The 25,707-nt window shown below is 51.3% G+C and overlaps 1 protein-coding gene across 1 annotated transcript in view; it reads right to left on the minus strand.

Annotated features, from left to right (window-relative positions):
- LOC107124673 (wiskott-Aldrich syndrome protein family member 3-like) overlaps nucleotides 1-25,707 on the minus strand; it is a 32,351-nt gene that overhangs the window by 1,780 nt on the left and 4,864 nt on the right. The window contains exons 2-6 of the mRNA XM_015428164.1: nucleotides 22,783-22,913; nucleotides 15,185-15,338; nucleotides 12,995-13,112; nucleotides 7,353-7,528; nucleotides 6,551-6,828 (exon numbers count right to left, since the gene is read on the minus strand). Coding sequence (XP_015283650.1) covers nucleotides 6,551-6,828; nucleotides 7,353-7,528; nucleotides 12,995-13,112; nucleotides 15,185-15,338; nucleotides 22,783-22,913 — 857 coding nt within the window. The remainder of the gene's footprint in view (nucleotides 1-6,550; nucleotides 6,829-7,352; nucleotides 7,529-12,994; nucleotides 13,113-15,184; nucleotides 15,339-22,782; nucleotides 22,914-25,707) is intronic.

The following is a 25,707-nucleotide window of genomic DNA, read 5'->3' on the forward strand; positions in this document are numbered from 1 at the left end:
GGAGGGGCGGGGGGGACAAAGTACTCGGCCAGCGGCACCTGTTGAGGGCTGCGGAGAGAACGGAAGGAGATCGTTTGTAACGGAAGGCACATAGCAACACAAGTCTGGCAAAGGTTTGCAAAAATCAGCAGCTTCAGCCGCAGAATCAGAGAGCTGCTTCCCCACGACGACACTCAGATTGCCGACTTCTGAATGACGAAGACAACCGAGGACAACGGAGCAAGAGAGCAGCTGTAACCAAATATATCAAACTCCGGAATCGGGCCGCATCTCAGAGGCTCCCAAATCGTATAAAAGCTCCACCAATGAGAACTCACAAATACTGGAGTCAAATACAAAATCAGTCCCAGTGAACTCTCAGGCGCACTCTTGAGCCCTGTGCTGAAAGGAAAACCTGTGCGCCGGGGGCCAGGAATCAGTGGCCTCAGTGCACACCTATCTCAGCTTAGGGAGAACACTGCTGGCAACCTCATCCCAGAGCTGTTTGCCGGCTATTTCCGGGCAGGCTTTCTCAGCTGGGCTTCCCCAGCAGTAGGATCGGCCGCCTACTGATGCCCGCGGGATTCAAGAGCTTGCCGTGCTCAAGAGAGCCTTGGAGACCCAGATCTTGGGTGGTCAGCATGCATGCTCTGGCTGGTTAGTATGTCCTGGCTGTTTTATTCCATGCTTTAGATGTGTTGTGGATTTTATTGTTTTGCTGTTGTACCTCGTTTCGAGAGCTTTTAATGCTGGGAAATGAATCACAAATTGTCTAACAAATAAAGAGCCAGAGCACTCCCAATCCAGTCCTGTACAACTCGTCCCCCTCCCAGGTGAAACTGGCCCATCCAGAGCTCTTATGCGCAGGGGTCATTTCCCGCAGGAGTGCACAGGAGCGGAGTTCCGGCAGTAAAGAGCCCAGGGGGAGGGCACATGCAACAAGCCCCGCCCCCTGCTCCCAGCAGACCCGGGCCACAAGAAGCAGCCAGGTAAGTTGCAGTGGGTGTTGCCTTCTGACACACTTCCGGTGATGTCAGGGGGTGTGGAATATGCAAATAAGTGATGCTAATGAGTTATGCTAATGAGCTCCTGCACCTCTTTTTCTACAAAATGACCCCTGCTCATGCGGCCCACAAGCGACTAGTGCAAGGGAGGGAACAAGGGACTTCTGGGAGGAGTGGGTGGAGTCACTCCAACAGTGGCTTCAGCATGGTGGAAGAGCCTCGTCTGCAGCAGTCAAGCAGTCAAGCAGTGTGGGAGTGCCTTCCCTGGGCTGCACGGCTGGGTCTCCAGTCCACCCATGTGGATTTTCCTTTGCAGCCCAGGGGGCCTTGCAGTGAGGATACACCAACTTGGAGCTTACCAGCTGCTGTCCTTTATGCAGTTTATATCTCCGGTACCTGGCGCTACATTTATGGCAAACATGGTCTGGCCCAACAAAGTGACAATTATGTCAGATCTGGCCCTCATAACAAATGAGTTTGACACCTCAGCTCTATGGCCTACCACACGTTTCACACACACACACACACACACACACCGTTCCTTGCTGGCCATTTACTGCCCCAGCAAAAGCAGCAATTGTATCCAGCTTCTAAAGACTGTGTTTGGCTGGGTGTGGTGGTGGTCCCCCTGCTGTACAGGCCAATTCACTGACCAGATACCGAGGCCAAGTCAATCAGTCACCCAATGAGAATGGTAGAAATGCAGTGCTACAATACTAGTGGTCTGTCCCAGCCAGTTAGTACAGTGCAACAAGAGCATTAGGGCTCCTTGTGGCTTCACTGCACAGTGCAATTTTCCTACAAGGATACTGCAATGTCTTGGAAAAGCAGAACGTACCCTGATGAAACACACGTCTGTCTATTTTGCCATATAGGAAACCATCTGTGCGTGTGTACAATGAACAAGACAGATGTTTGTGCCTGGTGAACTCACAGTTTTCCTATAAGGTTGTGACCGATGCACAGGAAAAGTTACCTTGTGCGAAGTTGACCTGACGGGGGAGGAGTTGGGAATTTTCCCAAACAAGACTGGACGGTTGTGAGAGCAGCTGGTGTGAAAGATCTAAAGTGGAAGCTGCATCGGCAGGAGCACTCCCATAGAAAACTAGAGGTCTCCTAACCTGTGTTCTGCTGCCTCTAGTGGCAAAGATCCAGAGTGCAGGCTGAAATGGTATCTTGTACACCCAGGTTCAAGCATAGCTACAGCCTAGCAGAGAGCCTGTTGGCAGGTTCCAGGTTCAGATGCTTCCTAGATTTTGGGCTTGGCAGAATCAAGGCTCTGGCACTGCCTGTATGGCTCTCTAGATACTTCTCACGTTCCTGCACTTGCTGTCTTTCCTGTCACTTCCCCAGTCTCTATATGTATCTACGTGCCTGCCCGTGCCTGCCTTCCACCAAGGCTTCTTCTTCAAAGATCTCTTGGATGATTTCCGTCTTCAGGCCCATTCCACTGAGATCTATAATCCCAGCGTCCTGAATGCTCGACTGCTTATGTACCAGCGCCAGAACCAGGACTGGCTCCTGCTCCCTTGCTCACTGCATACTTGAGGTATATCTGGCTTTATCTTTGCAGCCTTTAAAATTACGAAATGTCTCCAGAAAAAATGCAGATGACACCCTGATTCTAAGTGCCCTTTACAGAGAAAAGAAATGGCTTTGCTGTCTATGGAAGTGTTACGCTCCAGGCGCTTTCCTGGCCAGGACTGCAACCGGAGACCAAGGGCCCTCCTTCTGAGCAGCACCCTTCAAGGTGCTGCGGCTGACTGGAGCACCAGACACTCAGCATTTGAACAGAAAGCAAAACTGACGCCTCTCCTGGAAACTGAGTGAGCCTTTCTGGGCCAGTCCGCATGGCAAGATCTCTTGTTTGTTGGCTGTGACAGGCAGGCAGTAATTAGATTACCTAGAGGAACTTTGTCTCAGATCGGATAACACAAAAACTGTCTTCTCGCGTGAGCTCAGTCTCTTACCACGGGAGGCCAACTGCAGATGATAAGCTTTATAGCTCTTTTTTAATAAATAAATAAATAAATAAACCACCATCATGCCAGAGCCGACTTACTGCGACCTTGTAGCGTTTTCAAGGTAAGAGACAACCAGGGGTGGTTTGCCACTACTAGGTGGTCTCTCATCCAAGCACTAACCGGAGCCGACCCTGCTTAGCTTCTGGGATCTGACCAGGCTAGCCGGGGCCACCCAGGGCAGGGTCACCTGACAGCTACCATGGCCAACCCTCAAACAGATCCATTTGTTTCAGCACCACTTTTTCTTGCAGCATCAAATCCAGCATGTCCTTGTTGTTATTTCTGAGAAGAGGCCTCTGTGGAGGAAAACCAGTTTGGTGTAGTGGTTAGGAGCATGGACTCTAATCTGGGAGAACTGGGTTTGATTCCCCGCGCCTCCACATGCAGCTGCTGGTGTGACCTTGGGTCAGTCACAAGTTCTTTCGGAGCTGTTCTCAGGAGCAGTTCTGGAGAGAGCTCTCTCAGCCCCACCGACCTCACAGGCAATGCTCCCTCTAAGCTGTGGAGTCTTGTGAGCAAAAACTCTACTTTTTGAACTACTGGCATTAGAGTTGTGAGCGAGTGATTTGGCTGCTGCATAAATTGGTTTCCTCTGGAGCCCTCCTTCCTGAGTGAAGACAAAGATGTGTGAGCCGGAGACTAAAACCCTGTGAGCTCACACTAACTCAGCTTAGAGGGAACACTGCTCACAGGGTGCCTGTTGTGGGGAGGGGAAAGGGAAGGAGTTTGTAAGCCACTCTGAGACCCCTTTGGGTAGTGAAGGGCGGGGGATAAATCCAATCTCTTCTTCTTCTTCTTTTAAACTCTCTGGGCTTTTTACAGAAGTTTGTTTTTTCCAGCATGCCATTCAGTGTGGATTTTATTCTTTTTTTATCACTGACCTCTCACGACTGCATTGACATTTATTTCCTTGCTGTCTGGATCAAGGAGCTAAATGTCAAGTCAGCTCAGGTGCCTCAAGGCTGCTTGTTTTAGTTCTTTGCATGGCCCTGCAGGCCTCAGGAAGACACACTCCAGGGGCATCAAGACAGAGGGAGACCTCCCATGGGAGGACCTTCCTGCAAGAGGCCACTCGTGACTAAGAAACTGGTTGCCTCTGGAGAGTAACACAAATCTCTCTCTCTCTCTCATACTGCCTTTCAATGTGCCGGAAAGCCACAACTCATGGCTTCCGGAGGCACTACATATAAGGTGGACGGGTACATGGCATGAGGGGTAAAACATGAGAAGGGGCCAGCATGTCATGGATTTCACTTTTGGTTGGATCCCACGATCCATCAGCAGGAGGCACGGATGCTTCCGGATCTTCCCAGGTTTTCCTCCCCCAACAGTCCTTTCCAACCCTGGGAAAATGTATTTCTTGGGTCGCAGGACCCCTTGGTCGGGAAGCGGCAGTGGAGGCAGGGAAGGAGCGAAACGGCCCTTTCTACACTCCACTGAAAGGAGAGCAAGGTGCAGGCAAGTCTGCCTTCTTCCCCCTCCCTGCCGCAACCTCCCAGCCTAAGTGGCGATTCATCTATGCAGGTCCTCTGACCCCAGGAATCAACTATCTTGCCAGGAATCAACTATCTTGTGGAGCAATGCTCCCTCTAAGCTGTGGAGTCCTGTGAGCAAAAATGCTACTTCGTGAGCTACCGGCATTAAAGTTGTGAGCGAGCGATTTGGCAGCTGCATAAATTAGTTTGCTCTGGAGCCCTCCTTCCTGAGCCGAGACAAAAAAGTGTGAGCCAGAGGCTAAAAAACTGTGAGCTGGCTCACACTAACTCAGCTTAGAGGGGACACTGCTGTGGAGGTGAGGGGGATGCAGGGGAGAGCCAGAATCCTTGCATCCTGGACAGAGTGCTGAATCTAACCCCATTGCGTGATGGCTCAAATGGAAGGTTTACTGGAGCCCTGCTGCTGGGGGGGGGGGGGTGCTGCTGTCCAGGGTCCTGTAGAAGGAAGTCCTCAGACTGCTGACAGCCCAAAGTATATGAACCGGTGGGGAAGTTGGTCTGAATTGCTTCCTACAGTGACTGACTCCACACAGTTCATCTCCTGAGACACATCCTCTCCACACCTATATATTTCTGTAAAGCTATATATTTCTGTGCATTATGTGTGGAGCGGGAGAATGCTTCTCCACTTGGGATGGAATGGCCTGGAAGAAGCCACCACACAACAGCTTTTTGCGCGCTTCAGGTGTTAGACTTTGACCACAGATGGACTTAGGCCTAATCTAATTTTTCCATTGAATGTTCTGGTGATAGACAAGATTGCAAATGACCAAGCACAGAACAAAGGATCCATGCAAATGGAGGTTAAGAACTGTATGGAAACAGCAGAATTTGGGTCATGAGCTGATTTCTGGCTTCAGTTGATTAGGTAATGACAACTACAGCCATGTATGACAAGGGAGCTGGGAGCTAAATGTGCAATGGATTCCAGGGGAGGATAAAGAGGGTCTCTCATTCAGTCAACCCGGCCTTGTGAGCACATGAAGACCTCACCTTGTCTAGTCTCAAAGGGCTTCCTTAGATTGGAGGGAGATGAGTGTTGATTACACCAGCCAACTGCAGCTGACGTTGATAAGGAGGGGGAAAAGACTGCGAAGTGTTGAGTCTTCAACTAAGCTACTTCCTAGTAGTCCTAACAGAAATTGAGCTAGACTCCAGTTCAGAAGCATCTTAGAGACCAAAAAGATTTTTGGGGTAGAAGCTCTGAGGGCCGGGACTTGGGCACCGACGCCGAATGGCCCCCTGGCATGCAGCCCCCTCCTGGAGACCTCACTGTAGCCCGCTGATGTCAAAGGATGCAAAGCGTCTTACTTGGACGCAAACGTGGTCCTCCGATAAACATGGTGACTCCTGAGAGTGTTATGGTCATCTACCCTCTGTCCTTACAGGAGTTCTAAGAATAATTTATTTTTATTTCTTTATTATATTTATGAATCGCCCAACCCCTGCCACTGCAGGGCTCTGGGCAACATAGAGCCAGAGATAAAACAAGATAAAATTACTTAAAACCTTAGTACAATATTAAAAACGAACAGATGGCAAATAACCAGTCCTCCTTCCAACTCCCCCTGCCGGCTACTTTGTGGACAGGGCAGAGGAGGAGGAGGGCAAAATCGATGTAAGCAGCAGGTAACGGGAAGGGGGTGCCCACGGCCAAGATGGGACCGTCGCTGTCCTCAGCCAGAAGCCTGGTGGAACATCTCTGCCTTGCAGGTCCTGTGGAATTGCATCCGATCCCGCAGGGCCCTGATGGAATTTGGCAGAGAGTTCCACCAGGTTGGGGCCAGGACCGCTCAAGGCCTTATAGGTCGATACCACAACCTTGAACTTGACTTGGTATTCCACTGGGAGCCACTGGGATGTGCATGTGCCATCCGTGATGTTCCCATCAGAACTCGCAGCGCCGCATTCTGGACCATTTGGAGCTTCCGGGTCAACCCCAAGGGCAGGCCAGCGTAGAGCAAGTTACAGTAGTCTGCTCTTTGATACCCGTCAGTTCTACTTCTCAAAAAGCAAACCCATGCCTAGAACAGGAAAAAAAGTGTACATTGGAATGCATACCCATAATCCTTGGCCATCTGAGGTCTTGGCCCGTTCAGCATAGTCTCCGGCGGCAGGGGCACGTGAGGCTGCTGGACCCGACTGAGGCTGTTCTGCCGGCTTCCTGCCACTGAGGGCCTGTAGACATGCTCCTGGCCCTGACCGGCCACCAGGATGACCTCTTTGTTGTCTGCTGAGAGGTGGGAGGCGGGCGCTAAGATCTGCTGGGCATGGTGGTTAGGGCTGGCTGGGTATGAATGATCAGCTGCATCGGACGCATAAGATCTGTCACACACAAAAACAGCAAAGGTTGTACTCCCGGGCGGCGGGGATAACAGGGGAATGGGACCACAGTGAAAGGAGGAACATGATGGTGCCTGTCAGCTACTGGGAGCAAAGGTCTCGCTGGGGAAAGGAACCAGGGAAGGGCATTTAGAAGAATGCAGACATGCAGCAGGAGGGGGGCAGGTGGGGGAAGCAGTGCAGCCCTGCAGCTCATTCGCTATCCGCACAGGCTGAAATTCCGCCTCACGTAGAGCGAGTCTCCTCTCTTCTCTCAGCACGCATCCAAGGCCATGCAGTTATTGCTGAAGAGGAGGTGGCACCCGAGCGACACACGTGCCCGTTCTTGGGAGCTTCCGTAAAGGTCCGGATTGCCCTGAGCCTGCATCTACTCAGCAGCACACAGCCCTTCGCTGCCGCCCGTGAGAGTGGCATCCAGGAGAAAAAGAGAAGTCAAAGGAAACCAAAGCCAAAAAACAGCAAAGAAAGAGAAAGGTCGAGCGAAGCGTGTAGTACACAAAACCTGCCTATTATCTGGGGATAGTGATCCTTCCGATGAGGCCATGTGATATGGGGATGGTGAGAACCTGTTATCGGGTCGGAATTCTTTATCATAGGCCATCATGTTCCATTCCAGCCGCCGGTTCCGAGCTTTCCGCACTTTCTTCACTTCCCGGGTGGAATCTTCAACCAGCCGCTGCTCCTGGAAGCAAAGAGACACCCGCTGGGTCAGCCAGTGACTCGCCAGTTGTGCAAACAGCAAAGTTTATCTTGAACTGGTTGCCCCCAAGGCCAAGGAGGGAGAAGCCCCAAGGTGGAAAAAATGGACTGTACCACTTCAGAGTTGTTAGGGGGGGGGTGCCATCATCAAGTGCTCTGCCTATTTAAAAAAAAACTCTTGCAAAACACCCTAGCACAACAGGAAGAACGGGTCTAGCCCAGCTCACTTCCTGCTCTGCCGATTTTCTACCTGAAGGGGAATTTCTCTGGTTTTAATTTTACATAACGGCAGTTTTCTAAAGTGAATCCCACCAGTGATCTCAGGTGGAACAATCCATACCAATGCCTCACTTTACTCCATGATGAAATCAGGCCACAGAGAACTGCTGGGTAAAGCCAGCCGGTGTTTCTAACACCACGAAACAAGAACCCTGCCCTCCTGTTCCACAGCATATGCCCTTGGGGATTCCTGAAACTGGCACATTAAGAGAGAATCCTGTCCCTATCTGCTGAATAAAACATCCCAGACTCCTGAAGAGTTGATAAAGAATCTGTGTGGTCTTTGAAGAGTTTGAGTGGTTGTGAGGCTAAAGTAGGGGTGGGGCCACCACGAGCTCCTTGGAGAAAGAGCAGGAAGAAGATGTGGCCTCCAGACTGAGCCGTCTCCACCCCACCTTTCCTCTCCAAGGAAAAACTGGCTATTGGGGGAAAGTGCCACCCAGCCACAGCCAACTTATGGTGACTCCACAGGTGGGGTTCGGTTTTTTTTTTTTTTTTTTTTTTTTTTCTCACACGGCTCCTCTCTGGTGGAACGAGCTCCCAGAAGAGATCAGGGCCCCGCAGGACCTTTTACAGTTCCGCAGGGCCTGCAAGATGGAGCCCTTCCGCCAGGCTTTTAACTAGGAGCTGCCATCACCATTAACAACGGCAACAGCCCGTAGAGCCTGGTTCCTGGTTGGTCATAGATAGCCTAGGTACGCTGACTACAATCTTAGGAAGATCAGTGAGCTGGAAATTAAACAACTGTGGAATGCACACACGCATCATGACAACATCAAACAACAAAGCTAGCACTTTAACATTGTATTGTTTTAATTAATTGTTTTAAAATGTTTTATGAACTTTTGATTGTTATTGTGAGTTTTATCCTGTGTAAGCTGCTCTGAGCCTGCTCCGGTGGGTACGGCGGGGTATAAATCGTAAAATAAATAAATAAATAAATATATTTTTGCGTGTGTGTGTGTATGTGTGCGCGTGTGTGTGTGCACCTGTGCCTGGAAGTCATGGATACCTCTGGCGACTCCTACTGGGGCACGGAGGACATTCAGAGAAGTGGCTTGATAGCCTGCCCCTGACCTCCTGGCCAATGCTCCCTCTAAGCTGTGGAGTCTGGTGAGCAAACATTCTACTTTCTGAGCTGCCGGCATTAAAGTTGTGAGCGAGCGATTTGGCTCCTGCATAAATTAGTTTGCTCTGGAGCCCTCCTTCCTGAGCTAAGACAAAAGTATGTGAGCTGGAGGCTAAAAACCTGTGAGCTAGCTCACACTAACTCAGCTTAGAGGGAACACTGCTCCTGGCCCTGGTATTCTCTGGAGGTCTCCCATCCAAATACTGGCCAGGGTTGGCCCTGCTTAGCTTCCGAGAGCTGACAAGATTGGGCTTGCCTGGGTTATCTAGGTCAGTGTGTGACTCCACAGGGTTTTGAAGGCAAGAGGCATGAAGAAGTGGTTTGCCACTGCCTGTTTTTGGTCCCCCATCCAAGTACTGGCCAGGGGCGACCCTGCTTATCTTCCAAGATCAGATGAGATGGGGCTAGCTGGGGCCATCCAGGTCAGGGCCCAGCTGGCCAGCATGAACAAACAGAAAATGCCAAAACAGCCTGGCAAGAGAACCAGGAGGGGCTTCACCCGGATGGAGTCTGATAAATGAGGGGCCAGTTGGGGCTGATGGATGAGGCCCTTTCTCTCTTTTCCATTCCATTCCATTCCACTAAAACACTACCCGTTGATTACCTGCGTGATTCAGCTAAGAACGTGGTGCAAAACTAATTCACTTGCGTACGTCTACCTCTGGAATTTTGAACCGCCTGATTACGCAATGCATTGGTGGAAATGGTGCCCTAGCAGGGAAGCATTTTTGCATCATCAGAGATAATTTTTTTTTAAAAAAATCAACAACCATGTTAAAGGGGTATTCATTAAAGGGGGTACTCAATTAAAGGGGTATTCATTAAAGCAACTGGATCCCACAACAATTAAAATGTTCACCCAGCCCTTCTTTCAGGGATCATCTGAGCCCGCCCAGGAAAACCCTTGCTCCTACCACCGACACCCACCTCTGGGGTCCCAGGGCTTGCTGTGGGTTGATGCACAAAACAGGACCTAACTATGACAAGTCAAGGTTTGAACGAGACGGACAGATACCTGCAACTCCAGAGGATATTACTTGACCAACATCAGGCCAATGCAGCAGCTGAAGCTACCTCCCTGCCTCATCTTCACGCTCCACCCTTTCCCAAGCTAGTGGTGATGAGGCTGAGGTGTGCACGGAAAGAAGGCCTTGTGACCAGTGGTGGCATCTCATGGAACTGCTATATCATGCAAAGAGTCACGAGCAGACAGAAGAAGCTGCGTGAACTTAAAAGCATAGACTGCAGGTGTGCTTCACTTTCTCCACAGTCCAAAGACCTTCCATAGAAAAGGTATTTGGGAGGGGTTTCTCCCTGCACAAATCACGTCAGTGCATGGAAATACAAATCCTCCCTGCACATAAGTGAATCACCTGGGCATGTTCATGCACTGGTATGTTGCAGTGGCTATGAGTGTGAACTGGAAGGCTCAAACCTCATCTCAGTCAAGAACAGGCGAGGCAAGCTGCATTCTCTTATGCTCAGCCCCACATCTGTAGTAAGAGGGAGCGCTGGGGCCCAATATTCCCTCTAAGCTGTGCCAGCCTGTGCTGGCACACAAATTCCCAGTCCCCAGCACACAGATCCCTGGCTGAGCACGGGGCAAAGAAACTCTCCCCTGCCTACCTCCATCACGCAGGGGGAAGAGGCCCAAAGACCGAGGTCTCCTCCCCCCTCCGGCAGGGAGTGAGGGAGGGGGAGCTGCCAGCCATTTAAAGCGAACAGCTGACTGGTGGGTCTGCTGGTCAGTTGTTCAGTTTAAAGGGTGGGAAGCCATTTCAGCACTCCCTTTGGTTTCCTCCCACTTGGAAGCAGGGAGGAACAAAATGGAGGACTCTAATGGCTGCCCACCCTTTAGAACGAACAGCTGACGGGTGCACCCATCATGCCGTTTACTTTAAAGGGCAGGAAGCCATTTCAGGGCTCCCTTTCGCTCCCCCCAGCCTGGAAGGAGGGGTGAAACAGAAGACTCTAAGGGCTATCCGCCCTTCAAAGTGAACAACTGAGGGGCGGACCCACCGTGTTGTTTGCTTTAAAGGGCAGGAAATTATTTCAGTGCTTCCCTTTGCTTCCCCCCACTTGGAAGTGGGGGGGGAGAGAAACGGAGGACTCTAAAGGCTGCTCGCCCTTCAGAGTGAATAGCTGACAGGCATATCGGCCACACTTTTCAGCTGAAAGGGCGGGAAGCCATTTCAGTGCTCCCTTTCGCTTCCACCCACATGCAAGGGGGGGAACAAAATGGAGGACTCTAATGGCTGCCCACCCTTTAAAGTAAACAACTGACAGGGAGCTCTCTTTCTTTCTTTTTTCTTCCTTCCTACCTCTCTCCCCATCTATTTTCTGTGTTTCTTTCACTCCTCTCTCCCCATCTTTTTGCTTTCTTTCCACCTCTCCCTCCCTTCCTTCTTCCCTTCTCCCCATCTTTCTTCCTTTCCTTCTTCCTTTCCTTCTTCCTTCTTTCCTTCTTCCTTCCTTCCTCCTTCTTCCTTCCTTCCTTCCTTCCTTCCTCCCTCCCTCCCTCCCTTCTTTCTTTCTTTCTTTCTTTCTTTCTTTCTTTCTTTCTTTCTTTCTTTCTTTCTTTCTTTCTTTCTTTCTTTCTTTCTTTCTTTCTTTCTTTCTTTTTCTTTCTTTCTTTCCTCCTCTCTTTCCTCCTTTCCTCCTTTCTTTCTTTCTTTCTTTCTTTCTTTCTTTCTTTCTTTCTTTCTTTCTTTCTTTCTTTCTTTCTGATGAGACTGGGCTGGCCTAAGCCATCCGGGTTGGATCCCTGCCCAAATCTTCACTTTCAAGAGACTAAGGTCTTAGGGGCCGCATTCCCTCCCACTGTGGTTTATCTTTTCTTCCCGCCTTAAATGAAACTCAATATTCCAGCCCCCTAGAGCATGCTCAGTCTTCATCACACCAGTTTTCAGTATATGTATGGGGGGCAGAGGTCTCAGTAGTTGAGTTTACACACTAATGTTGTTCTGTATGCCGACTGAGCCCTTTTCTCCAGAGCAAATAGAGCCCCTGCCACATCTGTGCCTCGCTTTTGCTTCTTCCATGATGGGCCTGAGTCCCTATGAGACAGAACAGCGGCATCAGTGGCCTCCCTGACTTGACTCAGGCTCTCGGGTCCCCTGGAGGTCGCCAACCCAAGCTGGCTGCTGGCACAGGGCAAGCGTTTCTCTGTTGCTTCCAGGAATCAATCTGTCTGATCACCAGACTGCTAACAGCTAAAGTGCAGGATCCTTCTTGTAACATATCCATTGCTGCTTATTTAGATCCCTTTCCGCTAACTCAGACCACTGGTCCCCCCCAAGCGCAGTCTTGCCTGCTCCATCAGGGCACCTGAGAGAGGAAGGCTTGTCCTGACGCTTGCTGCCCAAGAGCCAAACATTACACAAATTTACCACTTATTGACTGTAGACTTCCAAATCTTGAGGAAGTGCATAATGCCTAAGCGTCGGCACCATTTGCTGTAGTCCTAAGGCCCAAATGACACTTTATGGTTTATAACATGGAGGGTCAGGATTCCCCAAGCCTGGCGTTGATGCTGACATCAGGAGTGGGTGCCCAGGGCCCTAATTCAGACTGGGACCACAGCATGGGGGAGCTCTTTGCTGACTCGGCAGAGCCCGGGGGCATTCCTTGCCCCACTGGAGGCTGTGACGGTACTGATGGGCCACTCCCAAAGCTCCCTGATGGGGCAAATAACACACCCTTCCGGCCATCTGGGGCCAGACTAAAGCCCCTTCTCCACTCTGCTCCCCATCTGAGTTGGCACCCAGGCCCTTGAGAAACAAGCTCTCCCACTCCTGACCTCTGACAATTGCCGTCAACATCAGGTCGGGGGCACCCTAACCCTACACACTATGGATCACAATGTGCAATTCAGGCCTTAGTTGCAGCCCTTCCAGGGGCTGGATTTTCTCTTATCCCACCTAATCCTTGGACAGGGAGGTCATCTGTTTCCCATGCCCTAGACAGGCAGGCTCAGGTTTCCACAGGTGCCATGTACTGTGAAGCCTTGGCATCACATGCTCCCCCCCCTCCCACTTTCACCTTCTGCCTCCGTTTCTCCTTCCTCTTGTCCTCCGTTGCCTGCAGCATCTTCTCTTTCCACAAGTTGAAGAAATACGAAGGATCCGTGTAGAACTTCAAGCCATCTTTCTTGTCATCTCTGAAATGAACAAAGACAGTCAATTGTAACCTTAGAGTGGCCCCTGATCGTTATAAGGAATCCAGTGGGGGTGGGCGGGATCTTTGGCGTGAAGGACACGTTTGGTCTCTGCCTCCTTCATAGGGCTGCGGAAACTGGCGCTTCTGCTGCCTGTCCTGGAACAAAGGAAAGCCGGCACCCACACAGAGCCCTGCAAGGCGGGCAGAGGTCCAGGTGTGGCCCCTTCTGTACCCTGCTGCTCTTCACAGCCCTCAGCTCCTGGGCCCTTTTCCAGGATCCCTGGCTGGCTAGCCAGACCTGGAGTTCAGCCAGTTGGTGTTTCTGACAAAGGGAGAGGAGCAGAAGAAAACTCTCACGGGCTGAATGGCAGCAGTTCACCCGTCTCTAGGTGCAAGAGTGACTATGTTGATAACATGGACACCTAGCATTCAGCAAACGCTATCTTTTTGTAACCCTTAGCCCTGCAAGGCGGGTTTAGCAGAATTAAGCCCATCTTTCAGGGGGGAGGCTGAGCAAGAGCAGAGCAGCGGGCGAGCTTTGCAAACCAAGGACTTCCTGATCTGTCGCTCAGCCGCTCCCCCTACGCCGGCTGTGGGCACGGCGCACACCTATCCTGACTGAGGTCCAAAGCACCACAAGCAGAGCTGCATGGCTACAGCAAGGATCCCCAACCTTTCTGGGCCTGTGGGCACCTTTGCGAATTTGCGAGGAGGTGGTGAGGGCCGCACCAAAATGGCTGCCACGGGAGGTGTGGCCAAAGGCCAAGTGACTGCCTCAGGAGACAAAACCGAATGAAACCACTTGGGAAGAAGGAAAATCTTGAAGGAAGCGGGAGCCCTCAGGAGGCGCACGGGGCTGAGCCGGGGCTGCTTCTCAGGCTCTCGTTTACAGGGCTTCCCAGGCCTCACCGGAGACCCTGGGGCACAGGACCCTGGTGGGGTACGGCCTGTGCATTCTCACAGCTCCAGTGAGGTCACACACAGAGATAGGGGATGACAGCTGCAGCCACCAATCTCTGACGTGTGTCAAACAAGCAGCCGCCTTACAGGCACCTCCCCTCGAGCACCGTCCCTTTCCGCTGAGGCAGGCTGTACGTTCTGTTGTGGTCTTCTGGCCCTCCTTTCCCACTCTGTCCTGGCCACCCACCGCCCCTTCATCCGGCCTGACACCTGACTGGCAGGACGACGCTGGCCACGCTCTCTCCCGGACCCCTCTGCTTGCAAACCCTTCCCCACATTGGCTTCATCGAGCTGCACCCTCAGTGGTAACCGACGCTCCCTCCAAGCTGTGGAGTCCTGTGAGCAGAAATTCTGCTTTGTGAGCGACTGGCATTAAAGTTGTGACTGAGTGATTTGGCTACTGCATAAATTAGTTTGCTCTGGAGCCCTCCTCCCTGAGCTGAGACAAAAATCTGTGAGCTGGAGGCTAAAAAACTGAGAGCTAGCCGACACTAACTCAGCTTAGGGGGAACACTGCTGGTAACCAGCCAGGGGGTGGATTGGGCTCCTGAAAGAGCCCAGGACCAAGCCCAGCTGGGAGGGCCTCCCAAGGGCTGCTGGACTCAGACCCAACACGATGGCCACCATAAGCTCACTTGCTTCCTCCTCCCATGCTGAAGAACTCAGCTTGAACCTGACCGGTGGGAAGAGGCGACAGGTACCAGGAAGGTACCCAGGAGGCTGAAGCATCGGCCCACCCTCGTAGCAAAGCTCCCGTTTCCCCCTTGCCTCCCCCCATCCTCCGCCCCTGTTGTCTTTCCCACTGTAGAGTTTAGACTTTCAGACCTGTATTCCCCCCCCCCCGGGAAACACTGTGAAGTGCACACTGACGGCACTACACATAGACAATACGCAGTGGAGGCCGTTCAACAGCAGTCCCTGCAGGGGAAGTAAGAGACACACTTCCTTCAGAGTCTGAGAAGAAAGACATCAGAACAGGAAACCTTTGGATCCTAAGAGGGCGCATCCGTCTCCAGACTTGACTCAAGCTCAGCATCCGTCTCTGTCTCATCCGTGGCTTCCCACGATGGGCGCAAGGTCAGTAGTGGAAGTCCTTTTTGCCCAACGGCCTACCTGTATGGCGTGAGGATGTTGAGTGGCGGGGGCTTGTCGCAGCGCTGGTACATCTCCATCACAGGGTTGGGGATGGAGTTGCGAGAGACCACCTGCTGGTTCTGAATGGTCGAGCTCTTGAAAGCTTTCCGCATGTTGATGTCTTGCAGGGAAACTGCAAAGGAAAACAGGAGTGTGAAAAGGGACGAAGGGGGGAAAGAAACAGGGAGTGCTGACGTTCCTGTTGCACAGAGGAAGATTCCTACAGCAGATCTTTTCCCTATAAATTATTCCCATGTTCATTCCACCAGTTCAGACCAGGAGGGGCCATGGCTCAGTGGCAGAGCATCTGCTTGGCAAGCAGAAGGCCTCAGGTTCAGTCCCTGGCATCTCCGACTAAAAGGATCAGTTGATATGAAAGACCCGAGCCTGAGCCCTGGAGAGCTGCTGCCAGTCTGAGTAGACAAGGCTGACCTAGATGGACAAAGGGTCTGAATCAAAGGATCAAATTGTGTCTGTAAACCGCTCTGAGCCTCATGGATAGGGCGGTATATAAATCGCAAATGTAATGTAAAAGGAGGGCAGCTGCACTTAGCAAGGGGCCATGGCTTAGTGGTAGAGCATCTGCTTGGCATGCAGAATGTCCCAGGTTCAATCCCTGCCCTCTCCAGATAAAAAAGGGACCAAAAAGTTGGTGATGTGAAAGACTTCTGCATAAGACTCCAGAGAACTGCTGCCAGTCTGAGTAGACAAAGTACTGACTTTGATGGACTGTGGGTCTGATTCGGTATAAGGCTGCTTGATGAGCATGCGTACACTGAAAATGCTGCAATTTATTTAGCCCACTCTTTAACACAAGACCAGAAGGACTAAAACGGTCCTTTGGAATCCACATTGGTAGCAACCCAGAATTCCCACTCATCCGAACTCAACTACCCGATCTGTTTCCCATCTCTCACACCAGGCAATCACCTCCCCACACTTCTTGCCTGGCTCATCATAATACTGACCAACGGCAGTCCACAACCTGTCACAGAACCATTCTGTCCTTTCTCTCGACTGCGCAACAAAACCCTGACATTACAACCACCTCCGTCACAACATTAAGCGCTCTCAGACCCAGCTTTCTGCCATGTTCACTACTATCCCTCCTACAAAACACAGTATTTTACAGTCAAATCCTGAACAGTTACACCCTCCTAGGCCCACTGATTTCAGTGAGAGCCCCCCCCCCCCCGCTGCCAAATCACCAACATACAAAGTTGCCTATCACCGGAGGGGATCAGTCGTCCATTTGGAGACTGGCAGAAACTCTCCCAGATCTCAGGCAGCCCCCTTAAGTACCACTTTCACCATCCCTTTGAGACCATCATGTTATACGAAGCCACAAAAAATAAAGGGGATTAGACAGATTCATGGAGGAGAGGCCTGTCAGGAGCTATTACCCAGGAAGGCCAAGAGGAACTTCCACATCCAGAGGCAGTCAACCTCTCAATACCAGTGTTGAGAGGCATCACCATGGGAGCCCTTGGCCTCTTGCCTTGTTTGTTGGCCACTGAGCGAGACAGGATGATGGGCTAGATGGACCACTGGCCTGGTGTAGTAGGGCAACTCTTCTGTTCTTTAACTCCTCAAAACAGCAAAAAGTCTATTTAAATAACCTGTCACTTTCCATACTCTTCACATTAAAAGTTAAGCAGAATTGTGCTCCCAATTTTTTTTTTGCATGCATATGGATAATGAAGATAACTTGTTCAGATTACCTGAATTTCCCCTAAACTGGATATTTAAACAAAAAAAAAGCAAAAGGGAGAGGGAAATGGGGAGGTCCAGGAAGGAACTGAACAGAAGGGATGTTGGGGAAAGGCTTACTGCAACTAGACTTCATCAGCTGTGTGCAAATAACCCCTCTCAGACGGTACGAGGCTAACTCTGGTTTTGGAGAGGGGCAACACTCAGCATCGCTGCACATGCACACAGCTGGAACATCCCACGGTTGGAACCAGTTTCAGAAATGTTTAATGTGTACGTAGATCCCATCTAGAAGTATGAACCTTACCTCCCAATTCCACTGTATTTGAAAAAGTCTGCAAGCACACAAAAGCTCATACCTTGAATAAACCTTTGTTGGTCTTAAAGGTGCCTGACTGGACTCCAAATTTGTTCTTAATGTGTATGTGTTTAAAGCACATGAAAGGTTGAAGGCACATGAAGGCTTTTTACCTGCACGAGTAACAGCCACTCCCCCCCAATCCAGCAAACTCCTTTTCAGCAATGCCTCCCACTCTTCCCTGATGTTTAAAGCAACCTTCAGGCCCCAAATTCCTCTTGCTCTGGACTCGTCTGTTTCACTGCTAATTTGTCAGGGCCCAGAGGAAGCAGCTGCCTGCAGTCTCCCCCCCCCCCCCCCTCCCCTTTTCTCCCCCCGGCCAACCAAACCCAGAGGCATCAGGGAGACCAACTTGCCCTTGGCACTTCTTAAAATTAAACAACATCATCCGACACTAATTATGGGTTACTCTTTCACACTGAACAAAGTTTGAGTCCAGAGGCACCTTTATGACCAACAAAGTTTAATTCTGGGTATAAGCCTTTGTGTGCATGCATTTGGAGAAGTGTGCATGCACACAAAAACTTATTCTCAGAATTAAACTTCATTGGTCTTAAAGGTGCCACTGGACTCAAACTTTGTTCCATTGCTTCAGGCCAACATGGCCACCCACCTGAAATCTTTCACATCGATGTATGATGGCATGCATAGTGCAATTTCAAGGCCCTCCCACTGCACCCTCTCTGCCTATGGTGAGCTGACCTGCTAAGTTCTCTCCTTTTTGGCTTGAATGGCTGTGGGGCACTGGCCTGGTTGATATGTGGCCAGCCCCTCCACATAGCCCACTGGTTTCTTCTGCACAGAGGGACTATGATCCTTCCTGTGCCCAGGGGCAGATTAAGGCCCACTGGTGCCCGAAGCACTGACCAATCTTGGTGCCCCCCTCCTTTCCACACTGACCCCCAGTCCATTTTAGTTGTCGACCTGTCTGACCAGATATACAATGCAGGTTGCAGCAATACAAAAATTTATTCATAGGATAACACAACATACTGTACAAACTAAGCTTTTCACCCTTTCCCCAACTTTGTGGTGCCCCCTTTGGCCCTGGTGCCCTAAGCACCTGCTTAGTGTGCTTCATGGTTCATCTGCCCCTGCCTGTGCCATTTGGAACCCAGCAGATGAGGCTCCCACCCTTCAGCCAGGAAAGCAAAGCATGAAGTGGCCCTCTGTGTGAGGCAGTACCAAACAAGAAGAAGAGGAGGAGGAGGTGATTGGATTTATACCCCGCCCTTCACTACCCAAGGGAGTCTCAGAGCGGCTTACAAACTCCTTTCCCTTCCCCTCCCCACAACAGACGCCCTGTGAGGTAGGTGGGGCTGAGAGAGCTCTGACAGAAACTGTTCTTTTTCAAGGACAGCTCTTATCAGAACTACAGCTTGCCCAAGGTCTGAGTGGGAAACAAGAAGTGGGAGACTGACCAGTTATGAGGGTGCACAGAGAGTTTATATAGTTATAAAGGTGAATATATACAGAGATATTTACAGGCTATTGAACAGCATGTCGTGCTTTAGTCTATGAGAACTGAGTCCCCATCCAGTTTACTAAACTGATAGCTATTAAGCTAAACCCCAGCCAATCTCTATCTAACAGGGTGATGTAATCACTAGCTCTAACAAGCCCTAAAGAGCAAAACCTGCTAGAAAACACCTGGCTGTAATTAGATGATTACTAGCATGACAGCTAGGTCTGACAAACAGATCAAACTGATCTATAGTAACTGCTTGCTACCTCTATCACTCTGACATATATCTCAATAAGGTCATTCAGCCAGGTGCAAGTGAAGGAGTGGGGAATCAAACCCGGTTCTCCCAGATTAGAGTCTGCGCACTTCACCACGACAACAAACTGGCTACACCAAAGCGCAAGAGTCCAGAAGGACCTTAAAGACTAACAAGATTTGTGGCAGGGGAGAGGAGCTTTCATGTGTCACTGAGGCACTGGGTCCATTTATTTCCCGCTCTGTCCAAGTGCATGCTGGAAGTGGCCAATTCTATCCCTCATACATTTGTTGCTGTGAAATGGGAAACCTCTACCTTCAGCAGGCATATGGAAAGGGCGCTTAATCTACCATCCATTGTGTCTTTTAATCAGAAAAGTTTAGCATTCCCTGTGTCAGGACCGCCTGCTTCTCCCTCACGGTTGACCTTGCCTGGAATAGGTGCTAAATTAAATGCATTCCCACAATTCCTGAGCCGGATCCCTGTTACTGGTCTACGGAAGGGAAAGAAGAGAGGAAACTCCCTGAAGCACTGCCCACGTTCTCTTCTGAAGAGGTTGTGGATGGATAAGAAATTTCAGGAGGGACTTGGCTCAGAGTGTGTCAGAACGTGTCCTTTGCACGCTGAGGGTCCCAGGTTCAATCCCTGGCACCTCCCGTTAATGGGATCAGGAAAGTGATGCGGAAGCAAGGGCTGGCAGGCTCTCAAGCTCCCTTCTTAACCTTGATCTATCTTACTCTCGTTGCCTTCCATGGATGGATCAAGATGGGTGGCTGTGTTAGTCTGTCTGTAGCAGTAGAAAAGAGCAAGAGTCCAGGAGCACCTTCAAGACTGACAAAATTTGTGGCAGGGGAGGAGCTTTCGTGAGTCGCTGCTCACGTCTTCAGGTATTTAAAGAAGCGAGTGGTGACTCATGAAAGCTCGCACCCTGGCACACACCCTGGCACAAATTTTGTCAGTCTTGAAGGTGCTCCTGGACTCTTGCTTCTTGTTGCCTGTCTTTCGGGGCCTCTGCTAAGTTCATTTTTATTTCCTTCTTTGGTGCCCTGTCTTCCTCCCCTGTGGGGACCCAGAGCAGCTGACATGGCTCTCCTCTCCTCCATTTTATGCTCACAACAACCCCATGAGGTAGGTTAGGCTGAGAGAGGGGGACTGGCCCAAGGTCACCTTCCATGGTAGAGTGGGAATTCGAATATGGGTCTCACCTAGTCTTACACTCTAACCACTGCCCCACACTGGCGCCTCCCGACAAGCACAGAAGAGGAAGAGTTGGTTTTTATACCCCGCTTTTCACTATCCGAAGGAGTCTCAGAGGGGCTTACAATCACCTTCCCTTCCGTTCCCCACAACAGGCACCCTGTGAGGCAGGTGGGGCTGAGAGAGTCCTGAGAGGACTATGACTCCCCGAAGGTCACCCAGCAGTCTTGATGGGGAGGAGGAGTGGGGAATCAAACCCCTGAGAGATTCCCCCCACCCCCCGCTTTCTATTTCTATTTATTCCAGCTTTCCTTCTCTCCTTTCTCTGCTGTCTCTTCCACTGTCCACATTTAGATTATCAGCCTCTTGGGACAGAGGCCTTACTTTTCTCTTACTGACTTTTACAGCACAAAACACCACGTCCATTTATGGAGTAGAAACTGTCAACTTCTTACAAGATGGCTGTCTTCTTTGAACCAAAAGGGAAAGCGGACACAAAAAGCACACCATCTGGATAGACTGATTTAAACGCAGCTTATTCCTTTGGCTGGGATACGGCCAGAAGAAGGTGTAGGATCCTTACAGTGCACTCCTGTCCAGAGTTGCTCCAGTCTTGAAGTTAAGGGGCAACTGGAGTCACTCTGCATAAGACTGTACTGCCAGAAAGACTTCCCTTTCTGCTGAATGTTTTTTAACTTGTCAAACCAGACTTATGATCAGGGGTCATTTCGTAGAAAAAGAGCTAGGGGAACTCATTAGCATAACTCATTAGCATATGCCACACCCCCTGACATCACCGGAAGTGTGTCATAAGGCCACACACCCCGCCCCCAACGGGCCCGGCGGTGGACCTGCAAGGCCAGCGGGAGTGCCCCGCGAAGGCCCTCCCTGGCCCCAGGCAGGCAGGGGTGGGGAGAGGCAGGGAGGAAGCAACTTACCCTCCCTCTTCTCCTGCCTCCTCCCAGCTGAATGAGGGCCGGAAGCGGGCCGGCCGGAAGCAGGGGGCGGGGCTTCATCATGTGCCCCGCCCCCCGTACCTCACCCGGGGGGACTGCGTTCCCCCGCGATCCGCCCCGAAATGACCTCTGCTTATGATTATTTCTTTGCCAGTAAACTAAGTCCAGTAGGCAGGGATGCCAGCGTCCAGGCAGGATCTGGGGACCCTCCAGAATTACAGCTCATCTCCAGACTACACAGATCAGCACCCCTTGAGAAAATATACAAAAACCTTTTACACGTGCATTTTGGATGTGTGTCAGTGTAACATAGAGAATAGTGACCACTGAGGAAGGGGCCGAAACGCGTTTGGTCCTAAGTTAAAAAATGTTTACCCGTCAAGTGTATTTGTATTACAAAAGCTTTTAAAGTCTGAATTTTAACCACAGTATGTTTTAACATGTGTACACCTTAATAAACATTTGTATTTTTATATAATATAGTGTTAGCTTGACCCTCTTAGTTCACAGATCTATTTTGGGTTGAGTTTCCCCCCCCCCCTTTTTCCCCAGCTTTTGTCAGACTCCCCCAGAATTACAGCTCATCTCCAGACGACACAGATCAGTACCCCTGGAGAAAATGGATGCTTTCGTGGGTGGACTCCACGGCACTGTACCCTCCTGAGGCCCACCCCCAAATCTCCAGGAGTTCCCCAAACTAGTACTGGCAACCCTATCCCCCATCCCCCACGGGCAGTGGGGGGGACACACACCTGGCAACCCTCCCAGCGGGCTTTGTCCTAAAGTAAGCAGGCACAGAACTGTACTCCACAGTGTTTCATTGAGACAAAACTTACTGCTATTGTGCGTAGGACAGAAATTAAGTCCAAGACAGAAAAGCCCAACTGGGTGGGTGCGATCTCCTGGTGGGGGTGGACAGAGGAGGCACTGGTGGAAGCCACACCATTTTTCCCTGGAGAGGATCAAGCAGGACAGCAGCACACAAGAAAGAGACTCTGCTTAAGTTTCTTTGCATGTTCTCTGCCAAGAAGCTGATTACTGTGCCTGAGTGTCCTTAGTGTTGCCAGGGGTAAGGATGAGGAGGAAAAAATCAGAGCCGATTTGCTCCAGCTGCACCCACCCCTTGCTGCCTTGCCCTCCGCTCTGCCGGCCTCACTGAGCTCTGCCTGAGACCCTGGAGAAGCCACTGCCACTCAGAGGAGACGAGCCTGACCTGAACAAACCAAGACCTCGACTCAGTGTCAGGAAGCTCTGCGGATGCTCCTGTGATAGGCTGCACACACTGGCACCTATCCAGCCCCCTCCTCCAAATGGCACTTCAGGAGAGAGAGGGAGGGCCCCTGGCTCAGTGGCGAAGCATCGACTTTGCCTGCAGAAGATCTCCAGTAATAAAAGTCAGGCGGCAGGTGATGCGAAAGACCTCCACCTGAGGCGCTGGAGAGCTGCTGCCAGTCTGAGTGGGCGATACTGATCATGACGGACTGAGGGTCTGGTTCAGCATACAGCAGCTTCATGGGTATGTGTGTGAGGATTTCTGCAGGTTTCATCATCCCACTTTCCACCCCTGCGCTGTTCCTGGGGCAATTCATAGGAAGCATATAGGTCATTTGCCCTGATGCGCCGCTAGTTAGTTACCTTCTTCCACAGTGGAGTCTAACTGAGTGACCTTGATCACCAGCAGATCTACCCGCTCCTGCAGGGAGTTCATCCGCAGGTAGAAACTATTGGCTTCATTGAACAACTCTCCAAAAATGTCTTCAGCGTGTCTGCCTGAAAGAACACAACATAAAAGACATGACTATATCTGATTAATAAAGGACATGACTATATCTGGTTAATAAAGGACATGACTATATCTGGTTAATAAAGACATAAGGCTAGATGGAAACCCGAAAAAGGGTTGTGACACCAAAACTTTGGAACTCCCTCCTCAGGGGAGATTCGTTCGTCTCCCTCTATCCGGGTCTTCCACCTGTGGGTGAAGATTTTTCTGTTTTGTTTGGCATACCCCCAATAATAGTTATTGATTCTCCTCCCTGGTTCTGGTGTTGTTTATTTGTGTTTTAACTGAATTATTTTATGATTCTAAATGTTCTTTTTAAGCGTTTGTGACGGACTGCAAAGAAAAGCAGGCTTCTAAAAATGCTGCTTGTGTCAGGGAGTCAGGGAGTTCATGAGTTAATCTTCCCTGGAGAGAAGAGCTGAGGTGATTGGCTGCTCTATTCGCTCTCTGATTGGCCAGGATCAGCTAAGAGAGGAAATAAAACAGCTGATCTGGAGGGGAAAGAGGTATTTCGTCATTTGGTCTCAGTCTGAAAACTGACATCTGGATCAGTAGCCAGAGGGTTTGGCTTCTGAGGGAAAAGATATTTGGGAGTCAGTGATTTCTGACAGGGAACTGTCAGAAAAGTACTTTTATAGATGTCTTAAATATATATAAATATGTTAAATATATTAGACCTACTCTGAGGGAGAATTCAGATTCCCAGTCTAGAAAGCTACAACACTGCTTGATACAGACATATAGTACTGGTAGAGGAATTTGTCAGGAGGTCTGAGGAATTAGAGAGAACTCCCAAACAAGCCAAACAGGAAAAGGAGTTATTGCTTCCTAGGGACAAGGAGAGTAACTTCCTACCAGTGTAAGGGCAGGGCCGGCCCAAGGTTTTTTTGTGCTCTAGGCGGGGCTACCTTCTGGCGTGCCCCAAATTATGGGGTTGGCAACCTCCAGGTGGCCTGGGGTTGTCCCTGATCTGCTGCAGACGGCGGCAGGCTCTTAGCCTGGGGGTGCAGTGCCTCTGCTGCCGGGGGCCTGGCCCAAGTGCCCATCCAGGCGGCTCATGGGGAGCTGCTGGGACTGTCCTTACCTGGGTCCGGAGACGCTGGGGGTGGGGCGGGCATGCTCCCCAAGCAGCACTGGGCTTCCCCGCGGTGCCAGGCTTCCCCTCCACTCCACCTTCCGGCGGAACTCCGCACAACTGGATCCTCCTCCTCCCCTGACAGCTGGTCGGCAGGCCCGGGCAGCCATGCGTGCCGCTCCCTTCCCTGTGGCATTCGGGGTCGAGGTGGGCCAGGAGGCAAAGAGCAAGTCGGGCGGAGGGGTGGCGCATCGGCGGGGGAGGGTGGCCAGGTGGCTTGGGGAACTCCGCACGACTGGATCCTCCTCCTCCCCAGACGGCCAGCCCAGGCAGCCATGCGCGCTGCTCTGTTCCCTTCCTCGTGGCACCCGGCATCGAGGCAGGCCAGGAGGCGGAGAGCGAGGCGGGTGGAGGTGTGGTGCGTTGGCGGGGGAGGGCGGCTGGGCAGCTCGCTAGGGGTTGTCGTCTCGCCAGGGGTCTGCCACACTGGCTCTCCAGGGGAGGCTCTTCCCCCCTACGCTCAAGGAGACCAGCTCTGGGGGGGGGGGCTCCCAAGGAGGCTGGCAGGGAGTCAGGCCAGGGCAGCCTTGTCTGCGCAGACTGGCAGCGGCTCCCCAAGTCCTTACCGGCACCTGCTGGCTGGCAAGGCCGGCCAGGGCCAGAACACACCCCATCCAGGGCCCAGCGCTCTAGGCGAATGCCTAGTTCGCCTAGCGGGTGAGCCGGCCCTGTGTAAGGGGTTGGGAAGAGAACCCTGGTCTGTGATAAAGGGGAGAAACTTAGACACCTCAGGAGTTAATGAAAAGAACTCTGAAGGAAATCATTTGTCTTTTGAGCATGTGCATACGCGCTTATGAGAAACAGCGCTTCAAACTCCTGGCAGAATGGCGGCACCTGGTGGCCATTGGGATTGCTGGAGGAGGCTACTGGGATATGTCGTTCAGCTTGGGGGAAGTGTTTTGGAAACTGCTTTTTGATAAATTCAACATTTCAAATGTTTCAAAGCCGGGAGGGGGGAATAGATTTTTGAGAAGTTCCTGTGAGAGAGAGGGAGAGACATGCGAATATGCATTTATGTGTACCTTGCTAACTGCCTCACACTAGGGTTGTCAAGTCCATCTTCCACCGCCAGCGGGGGGCTTTGGGGGAGTTCCGGCATTCCGGGAGGGGGCGGGGCATCCCCAACGTGATGACGTCACGTTGGGGACGTCCGCAGCCCCCCACCCCCACCTGCGCACTGGGTCTCCAGAAACACCAGTTCCCTGCACTTAAAGGAGCCGGCGTTTCCCTTTTAAGTGCAGGAACCGGCGTTTCCCCTTTAAGAGTGCGTGAAGCTGGCATTTCCCTGCAAGCCTGATCTCAAGTGGAGATTGGGCTTGGGAGGAAACACGGGTTCCACTCACACTTAAAGGCAAGAGAGAAGGGAGAGCGGTGGCTGTAGGTGTTGGGGGCGGGGCTTCCCCTGCCGGCCGTCTAGCCGGCGGCGGGTAGAACCCCCCCCAAAAAATGTGGGACCTCTGGCAAACTGGGGGGTTTGGCAACCCTACCTCACACACACAGAGCCGCCTTAGTTCAGGGAAGGGATGGTGTCAGCAAGCTGCCATGGTGTTCTGTGTTGCTGGTTCGTCTGTACAGTTGCTGCCCCCCCTCCCTTGCCTGTGTGCTATTATTTTACTCTGCTGTAATGCCTAAGCCAAACAAC

Source organism: Gekko japonicus, unplaced genomic scaffold, assembly GCF_001447785.1.
Source record: "Gekko japonicus isolate JY-2015 unplaced genomic scaffold, Gekko_japonicus_V1.1 scaffold1520, whole genome shotgun sequence".
Classification (NCBI taxonomy): Eukaryota; Metazoa; Chordata; class Lepidosauria; order Squamata; family Gekkonidae; genus Gekko; species Gekko japonicus.